At 41.7% G+C, this 13,452-nt stretch overlaps 1 protein-coding gene across 1 annotated transcript in view; it reads right to left on the bottom strand.

Annotated features, from left to right (window-relative positions):
- Nucleotides 1–13,452, bottom strand: part of shank3a (SH3 and multiple ankyrin repeat domains 3a) — an 886,564-nt gene that overhangs the window by 277,373 nt on the left and 595,739 nt on the right. Inside the window, exons 15-16 of the mRNA XM_048610479.1 lie at nt 11,000–11,075; nt 8,382–8,422 (exon numbers count right to left, since the gene is read on the bottom strand). Of these exons, the coding sequence (XP_048466436.1) occupies nt 8,382–8,422; nt 11,000–11,075 (117 nt within the window). The remainder of the gene's footprint in view (nt 1–8,381; nt 8,423–10,999; nt 11,076–13,452) is intronic.

The following is a 13,452-nucleotide window of genomic DNA, read 5'->3' on the forward strand; positions in this document are numbered from 1 at the left end:
CAGGCAGCCTGAGGCGGTGAGTGTGGGAGCAGGCAGCCTGAGGCGGTGACAGTGGGAGCAGGCAGCCCAGGGCAGCCTGAGGCGGTGAGTGTGGGAGCAGGCAGCCTGAGGCAGCAGCGGGAATGAGGTCAAACCCAAAGCAGGGGAGGTCGAGCCCTTGAGAGGAGTACAAGCCCAGCATGGCCAGGTGCTTTTGGACTGTGGTGTTAAACTATTAGCTTCGTTTCTTCATTTTTCTTTTCCACTTTTGCTAAGGACTACAGTGTTTAACTTTTTAAACTTTGCTTTTCTAGTTTTTTCTGCTTTGTACCTAAGATTCTTTACTGAGGTACTTTTGTACCTAAGATGGTGTTGTAAGTGGTGACTTGTAAACTTTTCACTGTAGTCATGTAAGTACATGTGATAATAAAGCTAATTCGGACTGATCTGATTTGCTTCTGAACCTCTATTTTACTCGTCATCTAAAAGCTTTCAGAGTTAGGTCTTCTTTGAATGGTAGTAAATTTGGCAAACGCTCATCAGAATTGCCTACAACAATCCCTTATGAACACTGAGTTTCAGTCACCATTGTCACATCTTTCCACTAGCCTATAAAGATCACGAATGGAATCATTGATGGATTCACCTCGATGCTGCTCTGCTGAGTTACATCTTGCTCTTTTGAGAACCGTGTTAGTTCTGAGGCTGGAATAATTGTCCTAGGCTTTTAGTAGCCCTTTGAATTTGTGTGCATTTCACATATCCTTTTGTGAGAACATCATCTCCTATACTTCCTGTTTTGTAGAGAAATGTATTTACCTCAGCTTCTAAGTATCCAATTTGAAAGCTCTTCCGTATCTCAAGAACTGTCTTTTCTAGGATGTCCAACTTGTTGTTCCATTTTGCTGACGTCTGAAATTAAATCTCCCTGGCAATACTTTTTCTGATGCAATAGCTGCCTAATGTGATTAGACATTTTATTTTCTTTGAAGATTTTTGTTCTGCAATAATTAAGTTTCTCCATTCTGTAACTGAGGCTTTCCATGTGTGGACCCTCACTAAGACTTCTACTGCATTCTCCTTGTCTTCTGAAATGCTATGTTAAACTAGAATTGTGTACCTCTTTAAATTTCCTAACATTTATCTGCTTTAAGTAGCTTGGACAGTGATTTCCCCAGCTCTCAACTCCCTGAATATACAAATTCTCCCTTGTGGTCCTCATAGTTACACTTTATCCACCCTGCCTATGGTATCCGTGAATGCTGTTGGTGATGCCCAACTGGAGCAGTAACTTATTTTTAAAATTATTGTCCTTTTAACCTGAATTACCGTGCCATTTAAGATTCCCCCTCAAGTACAATATTTGCTGAAATCATGTAATCCTTGATGTCTGGTTGGCTCACTGGCTTATTACGGACTGGGACCTCTACAGACCATTTCCTCATAATGCAGACTATACTTCTGCCTTGGGGTTGTTGATTTGCTCTTGGTTCAATGTATCTTCTGTGAGGTCTGTAGTGCTTTCTGGATTTTTTTTTGAAGTATTTTGAAGTTAAGCGTTGCCACATGTTTGTGGAGTTTGTTGTCAATAGCAATTAGCAGTATTGGTCTCTTAAAGTCTTCTGGGACACCAGCATTTGTTTATCCTTGAATGTTTCCCTGAAGGCCTGAGGCTAATTTCTGTTCGGTCTCACCCTTTTTTTGAAATATTGCTGGTCACTGCCACTCACTCTGTTGTAGCAAGGGTCCATCATTTTTACCATATCACTGCTGACACACCACTGCTCACCATGTTATGTGCGTGTGTTCCTGCAAGTAAAGTGGTCCAGCCTGGATGAGGAGAGCCACATTTCTTTTTAACTAGAAGAGCCTTGTTGGTAAGGTTTATTTACAGCTATTTACAAATTACAAGATTATGACCTGTACTACTACAGAAACTGTCAGGTGCACATTATCCTCAGCTCTGTCTCCTACCAGCTCCTACTTTACCCTCTGAACAGGTTCCCCTGACATCACCATAAAGTGTGATGCTTACTGGACTCAAACAAGTATTAACCCTTTCAGACCCACATCTGACAAGGAAGGAGTGGATTCACAGAACATCAGCATTGCTGTTGCCATCTGGAGGTGGGTGACAGACTTCACAGCCATGGAATGCTCATTAAGAAGGACCCCCAATCCCAGGAGTGGAAGTTCTTCATGGTATGTCAAAAATGACCGCGGAGCTGAAAACTGACCCTTAATTGGCCATATAAATGCTCCAAAGAGTGAGCCAATCGATGGCCAAACTGCCAGATTTCTCTGCACTGGCAATATGGCATGACACGGGGCAACCCCCATCTTTTAGCCAACTCTCAACCATGCTCCCCCCTCACCCCGAAAGCTCATCATTAGTGGGCCAAAACAATTCAGGCATGTGTGTCAGTGTGTTTGTTTGACTGTGTGAGGATGTATGTGGTATTGTGCGGGAGGATATTAATATGAGTATATGAGAGTCAATGTTCCTTTTAATTTTTTTTTGATGTGCCCAGCCTGTTTATTTCAATGCAGGTACCCTTAAACTTTACTGTGCGTACCAGAAGACAACTTGCAAATGGTTTGTCTTGTTTCTTCATGATAGCTGCATGGCTACATATGAATGCAGCTTCAAGAATCACCAGTGAGGTATCTACTTGTGAAGTTATCCTTAGGATTCTGTAATGCTTTTCTGATGAGACCTCATCTTACACTCTACATAAAATTGAGGTCATCCAGAATTCTGTTACCCCGGCTCAACCATAAGTTTGTTGACCCACATTGGTTCTAAAGCAACAACATAACTTCAAAACTGTCGTTGTTTACAAATGACTCCATGGTATTTCCTTCACTACCACTATAACCTCTTCCATTCCGGCAACTATATGAGATATGTTCTCACTTTAAATTTGTCCTTTTTCTCATCCTCAATTTTAATGTAAGGAGGTTGTGGCTTCATCTGCCCAAGTGCCAAATGTGAAATTCCCTCCCTAAATCTCTCTGTCTTTCTTCCTGTTTCTCCTCTGAGACACTCCTTAAAGCCTTCCTCTTTGACCAAGCAGCTGCATTCATATTTCCACAGCTTTGTGTCAAATTTTCTTTTATCCGAAGCACCTTTTCATGGTTTATAATGTTACGGTGCTATTTCAGTGCAAGTTGTAACTGAGATTGTGTCACTGACAGAATTTTTTTCTCTATTCATTTGTGGGATGTGGGCGTCGCCGGCTGGCCAACATTTCTTGCCCATCCCTAGTTGCCCTTGAGAAGGTGGTGGTGAGCTGCCTCCTTGAACCGCTGCATTCCTCCTGCTGAGCGTTGACCCACAATGCCATTAGGGAGGGAATTCCAGGATTTTGACCCAGTGACAGTGAAGGAATGGCGATGTATTTCCAAGTGAGGATGGTGAGTGACTTGGGTGAGAACTTGGAGGTGGTGGTGTTCCCATATATCTGCTGCCTTTATCCTTCTAGATGGAGGTGGTCGTGGGTTTGACAGATGCTGTCTGAGGATCTTTGGTGAATTTCTGCAGTGCATCTTGTAGATAGTACACACTACTGCTACTGAGCATCGGTGGTGGAGGGAGTAGATGCTTGTGGATGTAATACCAATCAAGCGGGCTGCTTTGTCCTGTACGGTGTCAAGCTTCTTTAGTGTTGTTGGTGCTGCACCCATCCAGGCAAATGGGGAGTACTCCATCACACTCCTGACTTGTGCCTTGTAGATGGCAGACAAGCTTTGAGGAGTCAGGAGGTGAGTTACTCGCTGCAGTATTCCCAGCTTCTGGCCTGCTCTTGTAGCCAGTGTGTTTATGTGGTAAAAAGTTGAGTTTCTGGTCAATGATAACCCCAGGATGTTGATAGTGGGGGATTCAGTAATGGTAACACCATTGAATGTCAAGGGTCGGTGGTTAGATTGTCTCTTGTTGGTGATGGTCATAGCCTGGCGTTTGTACGGTGCGAATATCACTTGTCGCTTGTCAGCCCAAGCCTGGAGATTGTTCAGATCTTGTTGCTTTTGAACGTGGACTGCTTCAGTATCTGAGGCGTCACGAATGGTGCTGAACATTGTGCAATCATTGGCGAACATCCCCACTTCTGACCTTATGATGGAGGGAAGGTCATTGATGAAGCAGCTGAAGATGGTTGGGCCTAGGACACTATCCTGAGGAACTCCTGCAGAGATGTCCTGAAGCCGAGATGATTGACCTCCAACAACCACAACCATCTTCCTATGTGTCAGGCATGACTCCAACCACCGGAGAGTTTGCCCCCTGATACCCATTGATTCCAGTTTTGCTCGGGCTCCTTGATGCCACACTTGGTCAAATGCGGCCTTGATGTCAAGGGCTGTCACTCTTACCTCACCTCAATTCAATCAGGAGAGTAAGTCAGGAACTGCAAATATTATTTTGTAGATAAATATTTAATGTTCTGTGGGATAAGTCTCATCCAGGTCTCTTGTGACTTTGAGACTAAAACAAGACTTTCACCTTGACCTACAGAATATTAAGTAGACTGTTCCAATTTTTACATCTTTGGATGAGGGCAACCTTGAGTTATTGGGTAATTGAGGAGCGGTCAAGAAAATCCATAATCCAGAACATAATGATAACTCCAGATCTTAGTTTATATGGCAGCAATGGAAATGTAGAATTAGAGGGTTTAGATGTAGAGGGTATAGATTTAAAGGGATGTGCAAAAGAAGCAAGGGTGATGTTAGAGAAAAAAAAGCTTTTTCACACGGTGAGTAGCTATAGTATGGAAGGCACTGCCTGGAAATATGGTGGAAGCAAATTCAAATGAGGCCTTCAAGAAGGAACTGGGTGTATATTTGGATGGAAATAGAGTGCAAATGTATGGGGAACAAGCAGGAAATTGAGACTAAGTGATGATGCTTGTTTGATGAACTGGTACAGGCACAAAGGCCAAATAGCCTCTTGCTATGCTGTGACAATGCTGTGATTTAACATTAAGGGGGTGCAGAGGAGAAGAATTGCAAAGGGAACAGCTGAGGGAAGTCAATGATTAAAGAAATCTTCCAACAATTGACAGCAAGAGAATATTCATATAATTGGTGAAAGACATAAAAGATTTGTAAGAAGATTTGAGTCTGAAGGTGAGCACTCGGTATCAAATATTCTTAATACATACTCCCTCGTTCACAAGGATGGATATGAGCAGTTCGCTTCCTCTAAACAAAGAATCCCAATAAAAATCAATGATTTTCCATAACAGAGATGGAAGTCCAATACATGTTCAACACAAATGATTCCCCAAGGATAAGTAGCATTTACCACGGAGTTTAAAAAGTATCAGGGAAAGGAGAGGGTTTTTGTAAGACATCGAGAATCATCATGAGACAGTCACTGGACACTGGTGAGGCTGACAGTCAAAAAGGGGACAAAACAGGCACCGACAACTATAGATCACCATTAGTCCATCAGTCTTGTTATCTGTACAATCAAAATTTAACCAGAAGCTATCAGTGTGGACTGAGAAAGCAAAATTTTGTTTGATTCCTTTGAAAATGTGGCATTTCAATTGGACAGTTGTGATCTTCATTAGACATTGTATCCTAACTTCAGACTCAAGGTCAAATTTAACATAAAGCAGTGGGGTTTCAAGGAAAGGCCTGGGTTTAGATAAGAAGTGGGTAAAAAGTGGAAAACGTTGTTCTGTTTGGAGAGGAATGAAGACAAAATACCTTGTATTTGCCTTGGTACTGGCATTCCTAACTTAGATCAATGACTCTTGCTCAGAAATTCAACATGAAGTTATCAATTGGAGAGTGGGATGGTCAAATTTATAGATGATACAATCCAATCAGATGACCAGCTGAGAAATTACAGAAGCGGTCACGGAAAATAATTAAGCAGACAGAGAGAAAAAAAAAAGTATATTTCTATATTGCCCTTCACAAACATTGAAAAACACTTCACAGCCAATTAGGTACTTTTGAAACAAACAGAATGTTGGAAAAGCTCAGCAGGTCTGACAGAAACTGTGAACAGAAATCAGAGTTAACATTTTGGGTCTAGTTCTGAGGAAGAGTCACTCGATCTGAAATGTTAACTTTGATTTCTCTCCACAGATGCTGTCACACCTGCTGAGCTTTTATAGCAATTCTGTTTGTTTCTGATTTACAGCATCCGCAGTTGTTTTGGTTTTTATCAGGTACTTTTGAAATTTGGCTGCTTCGTAATACAGGAAACTTGCAACCACTTTTTGCAAAGCAAACTCTCACAGGCAACAATATGATGATGACCAGATAATCTGTTTTTAGTCATGTTGAATGTTTGATGCATAGTGATCAAGACTCAGGATGTAAATCCCACGCTTTTCTTCAAAATGGTATTATTCAGATTTACTCATGTGGGCAGACAGGACCTTGGATTAGTTCTCATCCATAAAGTGCATTTCCAATCATTCAGCACACTTACAGGATAGAATTTTGGGCTCAAATCTCTGGAATAGAATTCAAACCTACGGCCTAACTCTACAGGGGAATGCTACCACTACGAACATTTAGAGCAGGACTTCCAAAACTATGGGTCATGTCCAGTGGGGTCACAAGGCAATAATGGCTGCAGTGGAGTCGGAACTGAATGTTTAAATCCTTGTGTTTTCTAATGATGGAAGTGCCCTAATAACCAGATTTTTAGAGCTGCAGAAAAAGGCTTCAAAAAGGTAGATTTTTTTTTGAAACACTGCAGTTTAAATACTTGCCAGTAGATGGAACCTAGTCAGCAGGTGAAACCCAATGCACCACTATCTTTCACACGATCCTACCTCATTAATTCTCTGGGGCATGAAAGTAGAGTCACACTGGGAAAAGGCTTAGGAAGAACTGAATTATTGAATGGAAATTAATGTACGGGAGTGTAGGATGGGAAACTGGATAGCATTGATATTACATGAATGGAGGTGAAACATCTTGAATAACTGCAGAAGACCAAGGAGTATTGGTAGATGCAAAGCATTGCTTTAAAATAAAAGATTTCAATAGTATTCCATGCTTCTGTCAGTGGTTAGGGTAACACACTTCAGCTAAATTCCAATTTAAATCTTCAACTAACTTCAATCCCAGTGAGTCCTTGAGATCCTTCTAGAATGTTCAAGATAAAAGTAAAATACAGGGCATCATACTGGACCAGTTTTATTAATGGTTTTGCAATACTCTAGCTGTGACTAGAGATGCTTTCAGGTATTTAGTCAAAGTGGACTAGCAAGCATTATCATGGAAATGGAATTAATTCTGAAGTATTCAAGTGAGGTAAGGGGAGGTGGTAGGCAGAAAACTACACACAGATACAAATTTATTGCTTACTCAGAGCCTATTCATAGATGTTTACATTACAGAAGGAGGCTATGGCTCATTGTCTCCATGCTGCTTAACAAAGATCTGACTACACTAAACCTGTTTGCCAATTTTTGGCCCATTGCCCTGGAGGCTATGGCAACGCAAGTGAATATTTAAATAGCTTCAATACTAAGAGAATTCTTGACTGAACCATCTTTTCATGCAGTGAAATCCAGACTCCCCACCCTTTGAGTGAAGAGATTCCCCTCAACTTGCTCTTTATTCTTCTACCTCTTACCTTAAGTCTATGTCCCTGGTTATTGACTCTTCACCAAATGGAAAAAGTGCCAACCTGTCTCTGACCCTCATAATCTTACACCACTCTATGAGGGCACCTCTCAACATTTGTTGATCCAAGAAAACAAGCCCAGACTATCCAATCTTTTCTCGTAGCTTAGACCCTCCAGACCAGGCTACATCTCTGTCAGTCTCCTCTGCACCCTTTGAAGTGCCATCATATCCTTCCTGTAATGTGGTAATCATAACTGCATGCTGTACTTCAGTTGTGGCTTAACCAGAATTTTGCACAGTTCCAGCATAACCTCCTAGTTCTTGTATTCAATGCCTTGGCTAATAAAAGCAAGTATCATAAATGCCTTTTAATCCACCTTATCTACGTGTTCTGCTACCTTCAGAGATCTGTGGATATGGATACTGAGGTCCCTCTGATCTTCAGTACTTTCCAGGGTCCTCCTATCCATAGTGTAATCCCTTGCCTTATTAAGTCTTTGAGTGAATTACTTCACACTTTTCTGGGTTGAATTCCATTTGTCATTGCTCTGGTCAGCTGACCTGTCTGTTGATATTCTTCTGCAGTTAAAAGTTATTATCTTCACTATTTATCCCTCTAATAATTTTCATCTCATTTGCAAACTTCTTCACATATCTTGTACTGTCCAAATCATTAAGGTACACCACAAACAGCAAAAGCCCAAACACTGAGGCCTTCATAACCTCCTTGGAAACAGACTTCTGGTCATAGAAACATTCCTCTACCATCTTCCTCAGTTTCCTACCTCTCAGCTAACTTTGGATGCAAAGTGCCATTTTGTCTTGGATTCCATGGACTCTTACTTTCTTGTCCAGTCTTTCATGATGGACCCTATCAAAAGTCTTGCTAAAGTTCATATTTAAAAAATGCAGTATCCTCATCAATATTCCTGGTAATTGCCTCAAAAATTCAATCAATTTTGCCAAACATCCCTTAACAAAACCATGCTGACAATCCCTGATAAATCTGAGTTTCTCCAAGTGCAGATATATTCTGTCCCTTAGAATTCTTTCTAATAACTTGCCCACCACTGAGGTTAAATTGACTGGCCTTCAAAATCCTTGTGTTTCCCTTTCTCACTTCTGTAAAAAGGGAACAATATTGGCTGTCCTCCAGTCCCCTGGCACCCGATCCCTGGCCCAAGAGGATTTGGAAATTACCATCAGGACCCTTGCTATCTTTTACAGACCTGCAGCTTTATTCACTTTTAAGGTTGCTAAATCCTCTGGCACCTTTTCTGTCGCACGTCAATTTCTTCTAATATTTCACAGTCCTCCATCCTAACGTATATACCCGCACCATCCTTTTCCATTGTGAGATCAACATAAAGTATTAATTGAAGACAGTGCCTTCTGGATCTTCTGGGTCGATGATCTCTGATGGGCCCTATCTTTTCCCGACACATCCTCTTGCACTTGATTTATTTAAAAAAAATACCCTCTGTGATTTCCTTTATCCTACCTGCCCATGCTTTCTTAGGCACTCTCTTTGCTTTTCTAATTTCCTTTTTAAGAATCACTGCACTTTTTATGTTTCTCTAGAAACTCTGCCATATTGAGCTCTCAGTATCAGCCATAAACTGCTCTTTTTTCTTAATCATAACATTTATACCTCTTGACATCCAGGATTCTCCAGTCTTGATCAGATTCTTTGTCCGTATGAGAACATGCTATTTCACTATTTCCATCTAGAATGCCTCTCACTGCCGTAACGGCCTTTCCTCAGTTGAGAACTTCCATTCCCAGCCCATCCTTATCATTTTCCATACTATCGTGAATTTAACTGAGTTATGGTGGCTATCTCCAAAAGGCTCCCCTACTGATTCACCTTCGATCTACCTGGGATCAGTTCCGAATATTAGCTCTTGATTTGCCTTTTGCTTGTTGGCCTGTGTATTGGCTAAGAAAGGTTCTCATGGATACAATTTAAAAGTTTTGTTCCCTCCCTAACTTGCTCACTCAAGCTATCCCCATTAATATTTTGGTAGTTAAAATCCCCTACTACTACTGCCTTACTATTCTGATATTTGATTACACATTTGATCCTCTATCTCTCCCTGACTGTTTGGGACCCAACAGCATATATGCCCCTTACATGTTTTTTACTCATTTGACTGTACTTCCATGTTATCATCCCTCCTCGGTGCTATAATTAATTCTTGTTCAATACTGACCTCCACCTTCCATCCTTATCTCATCTAAGTACCCCATAACCAGAAATGTTCACCTGCCATCTTTCAGTTAAATCTTAGTCAGAGCTATGATATCATATTTTCACTTGTCCATCTGTGCCCTCAGCCCATTTATCTTATTCCTCAGGCTTCTTGCATTAAAATATATTCCATTTGGACTTACTAAAGTCACTTCTTCCTTCATAGCTTATGTTTCCTCTGCCTTCCAGACTTGCTTACCTAAGTTTAACTTTTAATTGTATCTCTCCCCTCTGAACCACTTATCAGGATCCCAATATCCTCCCAAGCTAGTTTACATCCAACTTAACAGCATTAGTAAACCTCCTCATGAAAATTTCGGTCTGTTCCTATTCAGATCTAACCCATTCAACTTGGACAGGTCCCACCTCCACCTGAAATGGTCCCAGTGCCTCAGGAATCTAAAGCATCCCAGCCATGCACTCCCCTGCTTTACTCTTCTATTCTTCTACTATTACTGCATGGCACTAGGAGTAAGCCACTGATGAGCCACCTTTGAAGACCCGCTTTTCAATTTCCTCCTTAACTTCCTAAAACCTGCTTGCAGGACCTTTGCTTTCAATGCCATTGGTTCCAACATGGACCTCAGCCTCTAGCTGTTTGCCCTCCCCCTTTAGAATTCCATGCAACCATTCTGTTGCATCCTTGATCCTGGCAACCAGGAGGTGACATACCATATTAAAATCATGACAGATACAACCTGGGTTAGATATAAAGTAATGCTCCCTCTATACCTGTAAGCTAGTTCAACATTTTACTTTAGCATGAACTCAGAAAGGAGTTAACCAAATTTACCATTGGACTATTTAAATATCCCACACCAGCCATTCCTGAGAGTTTTCTTTGACACAAGACAGAAGTAGTAGGAAGTGTAATCTGTCTTCGCCAGTTGCATGATGCAACCCGTACAAATTTTCACTCTGTCTCACAGCACAATAAAAAAGTCAAAAGCAGGATGCAAATTTGCTTTGAGTTTGATGGTGTAACTGACAGCCACTGTCACCTTCAATAGTTTTTCCTATGCCTTGCTGACTTCCTACAGGACCAAATAACCAGCCGTACAACCCACATTCATTGCATGAGTTTGCATTAAAAGGCCACAATTTCATGTCTTCACCATACCCCAGAACAAAATAACTCCTGAAAAAGTAAATGAAGTCTCCTACCTGTGAGATGAAAAGTTATCATACGATCCAACTGTATAATGCCTGAAGAGACGCTTTGTTCGGTCTTCACGTGTTTCTGGAAAAAATGTTGAAGACTTAAATTGGAAAAGGACGGTGAACAAACAAACAAACAAAAAAGCAAAAGACATAGTGTAAAACAACTGAGATGGCCCAAAGGATGGGGAAACGGAAAGACTTAGGAAACAGGTAGCATAGTGACTGTCCCTCCATCATAAGATCAGAAGTGGGATGTCACTCATGATTGCACAATGTTCAGCACCATTTGTGACTCCTCAGAAACTGAGGCAGTCCACATCCACGTTGATGTGCAGCAAGACCTGGACAACATCCAGGCTTGGGTTAATAAATGGCTTGTAACAATTGTGCCTCACAGGTAATGACCATCTCTGTTAAGAAAATCTAGCCATCACCCCTTGAGAATTGCTGAATCCCGCATCAACATCCTTGGGGTTACCATTGAACAGAACTGATGTGGACTAGTCATATAAGTGGTCAGAGGCGAGGAATTCTGTGGTGAATTACTTCCCCCCTGTCTCTCCAATGCCTGTCCATCATTTACAAGGCACATGTCAAGAATGCGATTGAATATTCTCCACCTTCCTGGATGAGTTCAGCTATAATATTACTCAAGAAGCTTGACACCATCCAGTACAAAGCAACCCATTTGATTGGCATCCCATGCCTCACCTTCAGCATTCACTCTTTTCACAACATCTATCAGTGGCAGCAATGTGTACCATCTACAACATGCACTATAACAAGTCATTAGTGCTGCTCAAACAGTAACTTCCAAATGTGTAATCTCTACCACTTAGAAGGACATGTCAGCAGATACATGGGAGCTGTACGACCATCAGCCAGTTCCCCTCCAGGTCAAACAATATCCTGAATGGAACTATATCACGATCCCTTCATTGTTGCTGAATTAGATTCATAGGACCCCGTTCCTAACAGCACTATGGCTGCTCCTATACATCAGGAACTGCAGGAGTTCAAGAAGGCAGCTCACTATCACCTACAGCAGGGCAATGTGGGATGGACAATGGCTGAAGCAGCAACACCCTTGCCACATGCACAATTTTAAAAGAAATCACAGTGAAGCAGAGAAATCAGGCAACACAATGAAACACAAAGCCTGAGGGAAGAGAGAACTGATAGAAGCACAGGGTAGTGGCTTATAAACGTGGATTCTGACGGAGCGTTGGGATGACACCGGATTGGAAATTATCCTATGAGTAGTGGCATTCAGGCAAATTTACTAATGGCTGACCAGACGCCTTTGGATTTAGGATCAAATTAGGAAACAATAGGCAGGACAGTCGGAAGCTCGATAAAGAGTGCAGAAATGTAAAGGAACACCAGCAGGAAGGAGCAGCAGCACTGTGCATTTTAGACAACAAAGCTACAGAAGTGAAAGGAAAGAGTGGTGAAAGACAGATGCCAGAAGAGGAAGAATAAAGCCGTGATTTAGGGATGCAGCACATGGGGTACGTTGTGAGGAGGTGGAGGTATGTTCCTTTCCCAGAGAACTGTAAGTGGAGGCCAGCCAACCTAACAAGGTAAGCTTGGCTGGAAGATGTACAGGAGGTAAGCAGCTGGATTGTGGTGTGGAGAACAAGGAGAAGCGCAGGAGAAACTTCATTGACCTCTAAAGGTTGAGTGAGGTGAGTGACATGCGAGTGTCACATGGGAACCATCACTTTCTCAGCTCCTCAACCCTCTTCAGAATATAGTCTGAAGCTTTCTCTTTGCAACCAACACCAAAGCATCTTTACCCAGGCTGCATCTCTACAGTTAGCAATAAAACAAAAGCTCAGTTTGGCAACTTAGTACTCCTCCCCCACAGCAAGTCCCCTGAAATGTGGTATTTACAGCCTATGCAAAAACTGATTTAATCATTGCACTTAATTACATTCTTTTCTCATTCCAGGCAAAGAGCAAATACAATTCCCGGGAGAGCAGCAGAAATGAGGTGGAGTGGCATCTTTGGCAACACTGGCAGTAATGGAGGAAGATGCAGTGGAAATTGATTGGATGGCATTAGCACATTCTGTTGCAGGCACTGAGTATTAGATATGACATGCAGCTGGCTCCAACATATGGCCTATAGGGAGCCCTGTTCACTGATAGGAGAAATATGATTATTGTGAGAAATATGATTATTACTGAAAATGCAAAGACATAATTTCTCTGTTAGCTATGTACCTTACAGACTATTGTCTTTTATCTCCTGCAGAGGAATCACTGGACACACAGCAGAAATGCACAAAGAAGCAATGTAATCCTCAGAGGAGCAGCAACATTCAAGTGTTAATTGACATATGTACCTCGTCTACTCGTGAATGTATACTCACCTCGGCAAGTCCAGCATCACAGATAGAGTGGCACCAGTTGAGGAATACTTCACAACTTTGCATCTGTCCTTACCAAAA

This window comes from Rhincodon typus, chromosome 22 (assembly GCF_021869965.1).
Source record: "Rhincodon typus isolate 14 chromosome 22, sRhiTyp1.1, whole genome shotgun sequence".
NCBI classification, from domain to species: Eukaryota; Metazoa; Chordata; class Chondrichthyes; order Orectolobiformes; family Rhincodontidae; genus Rhincodon; species Rhincodon typus.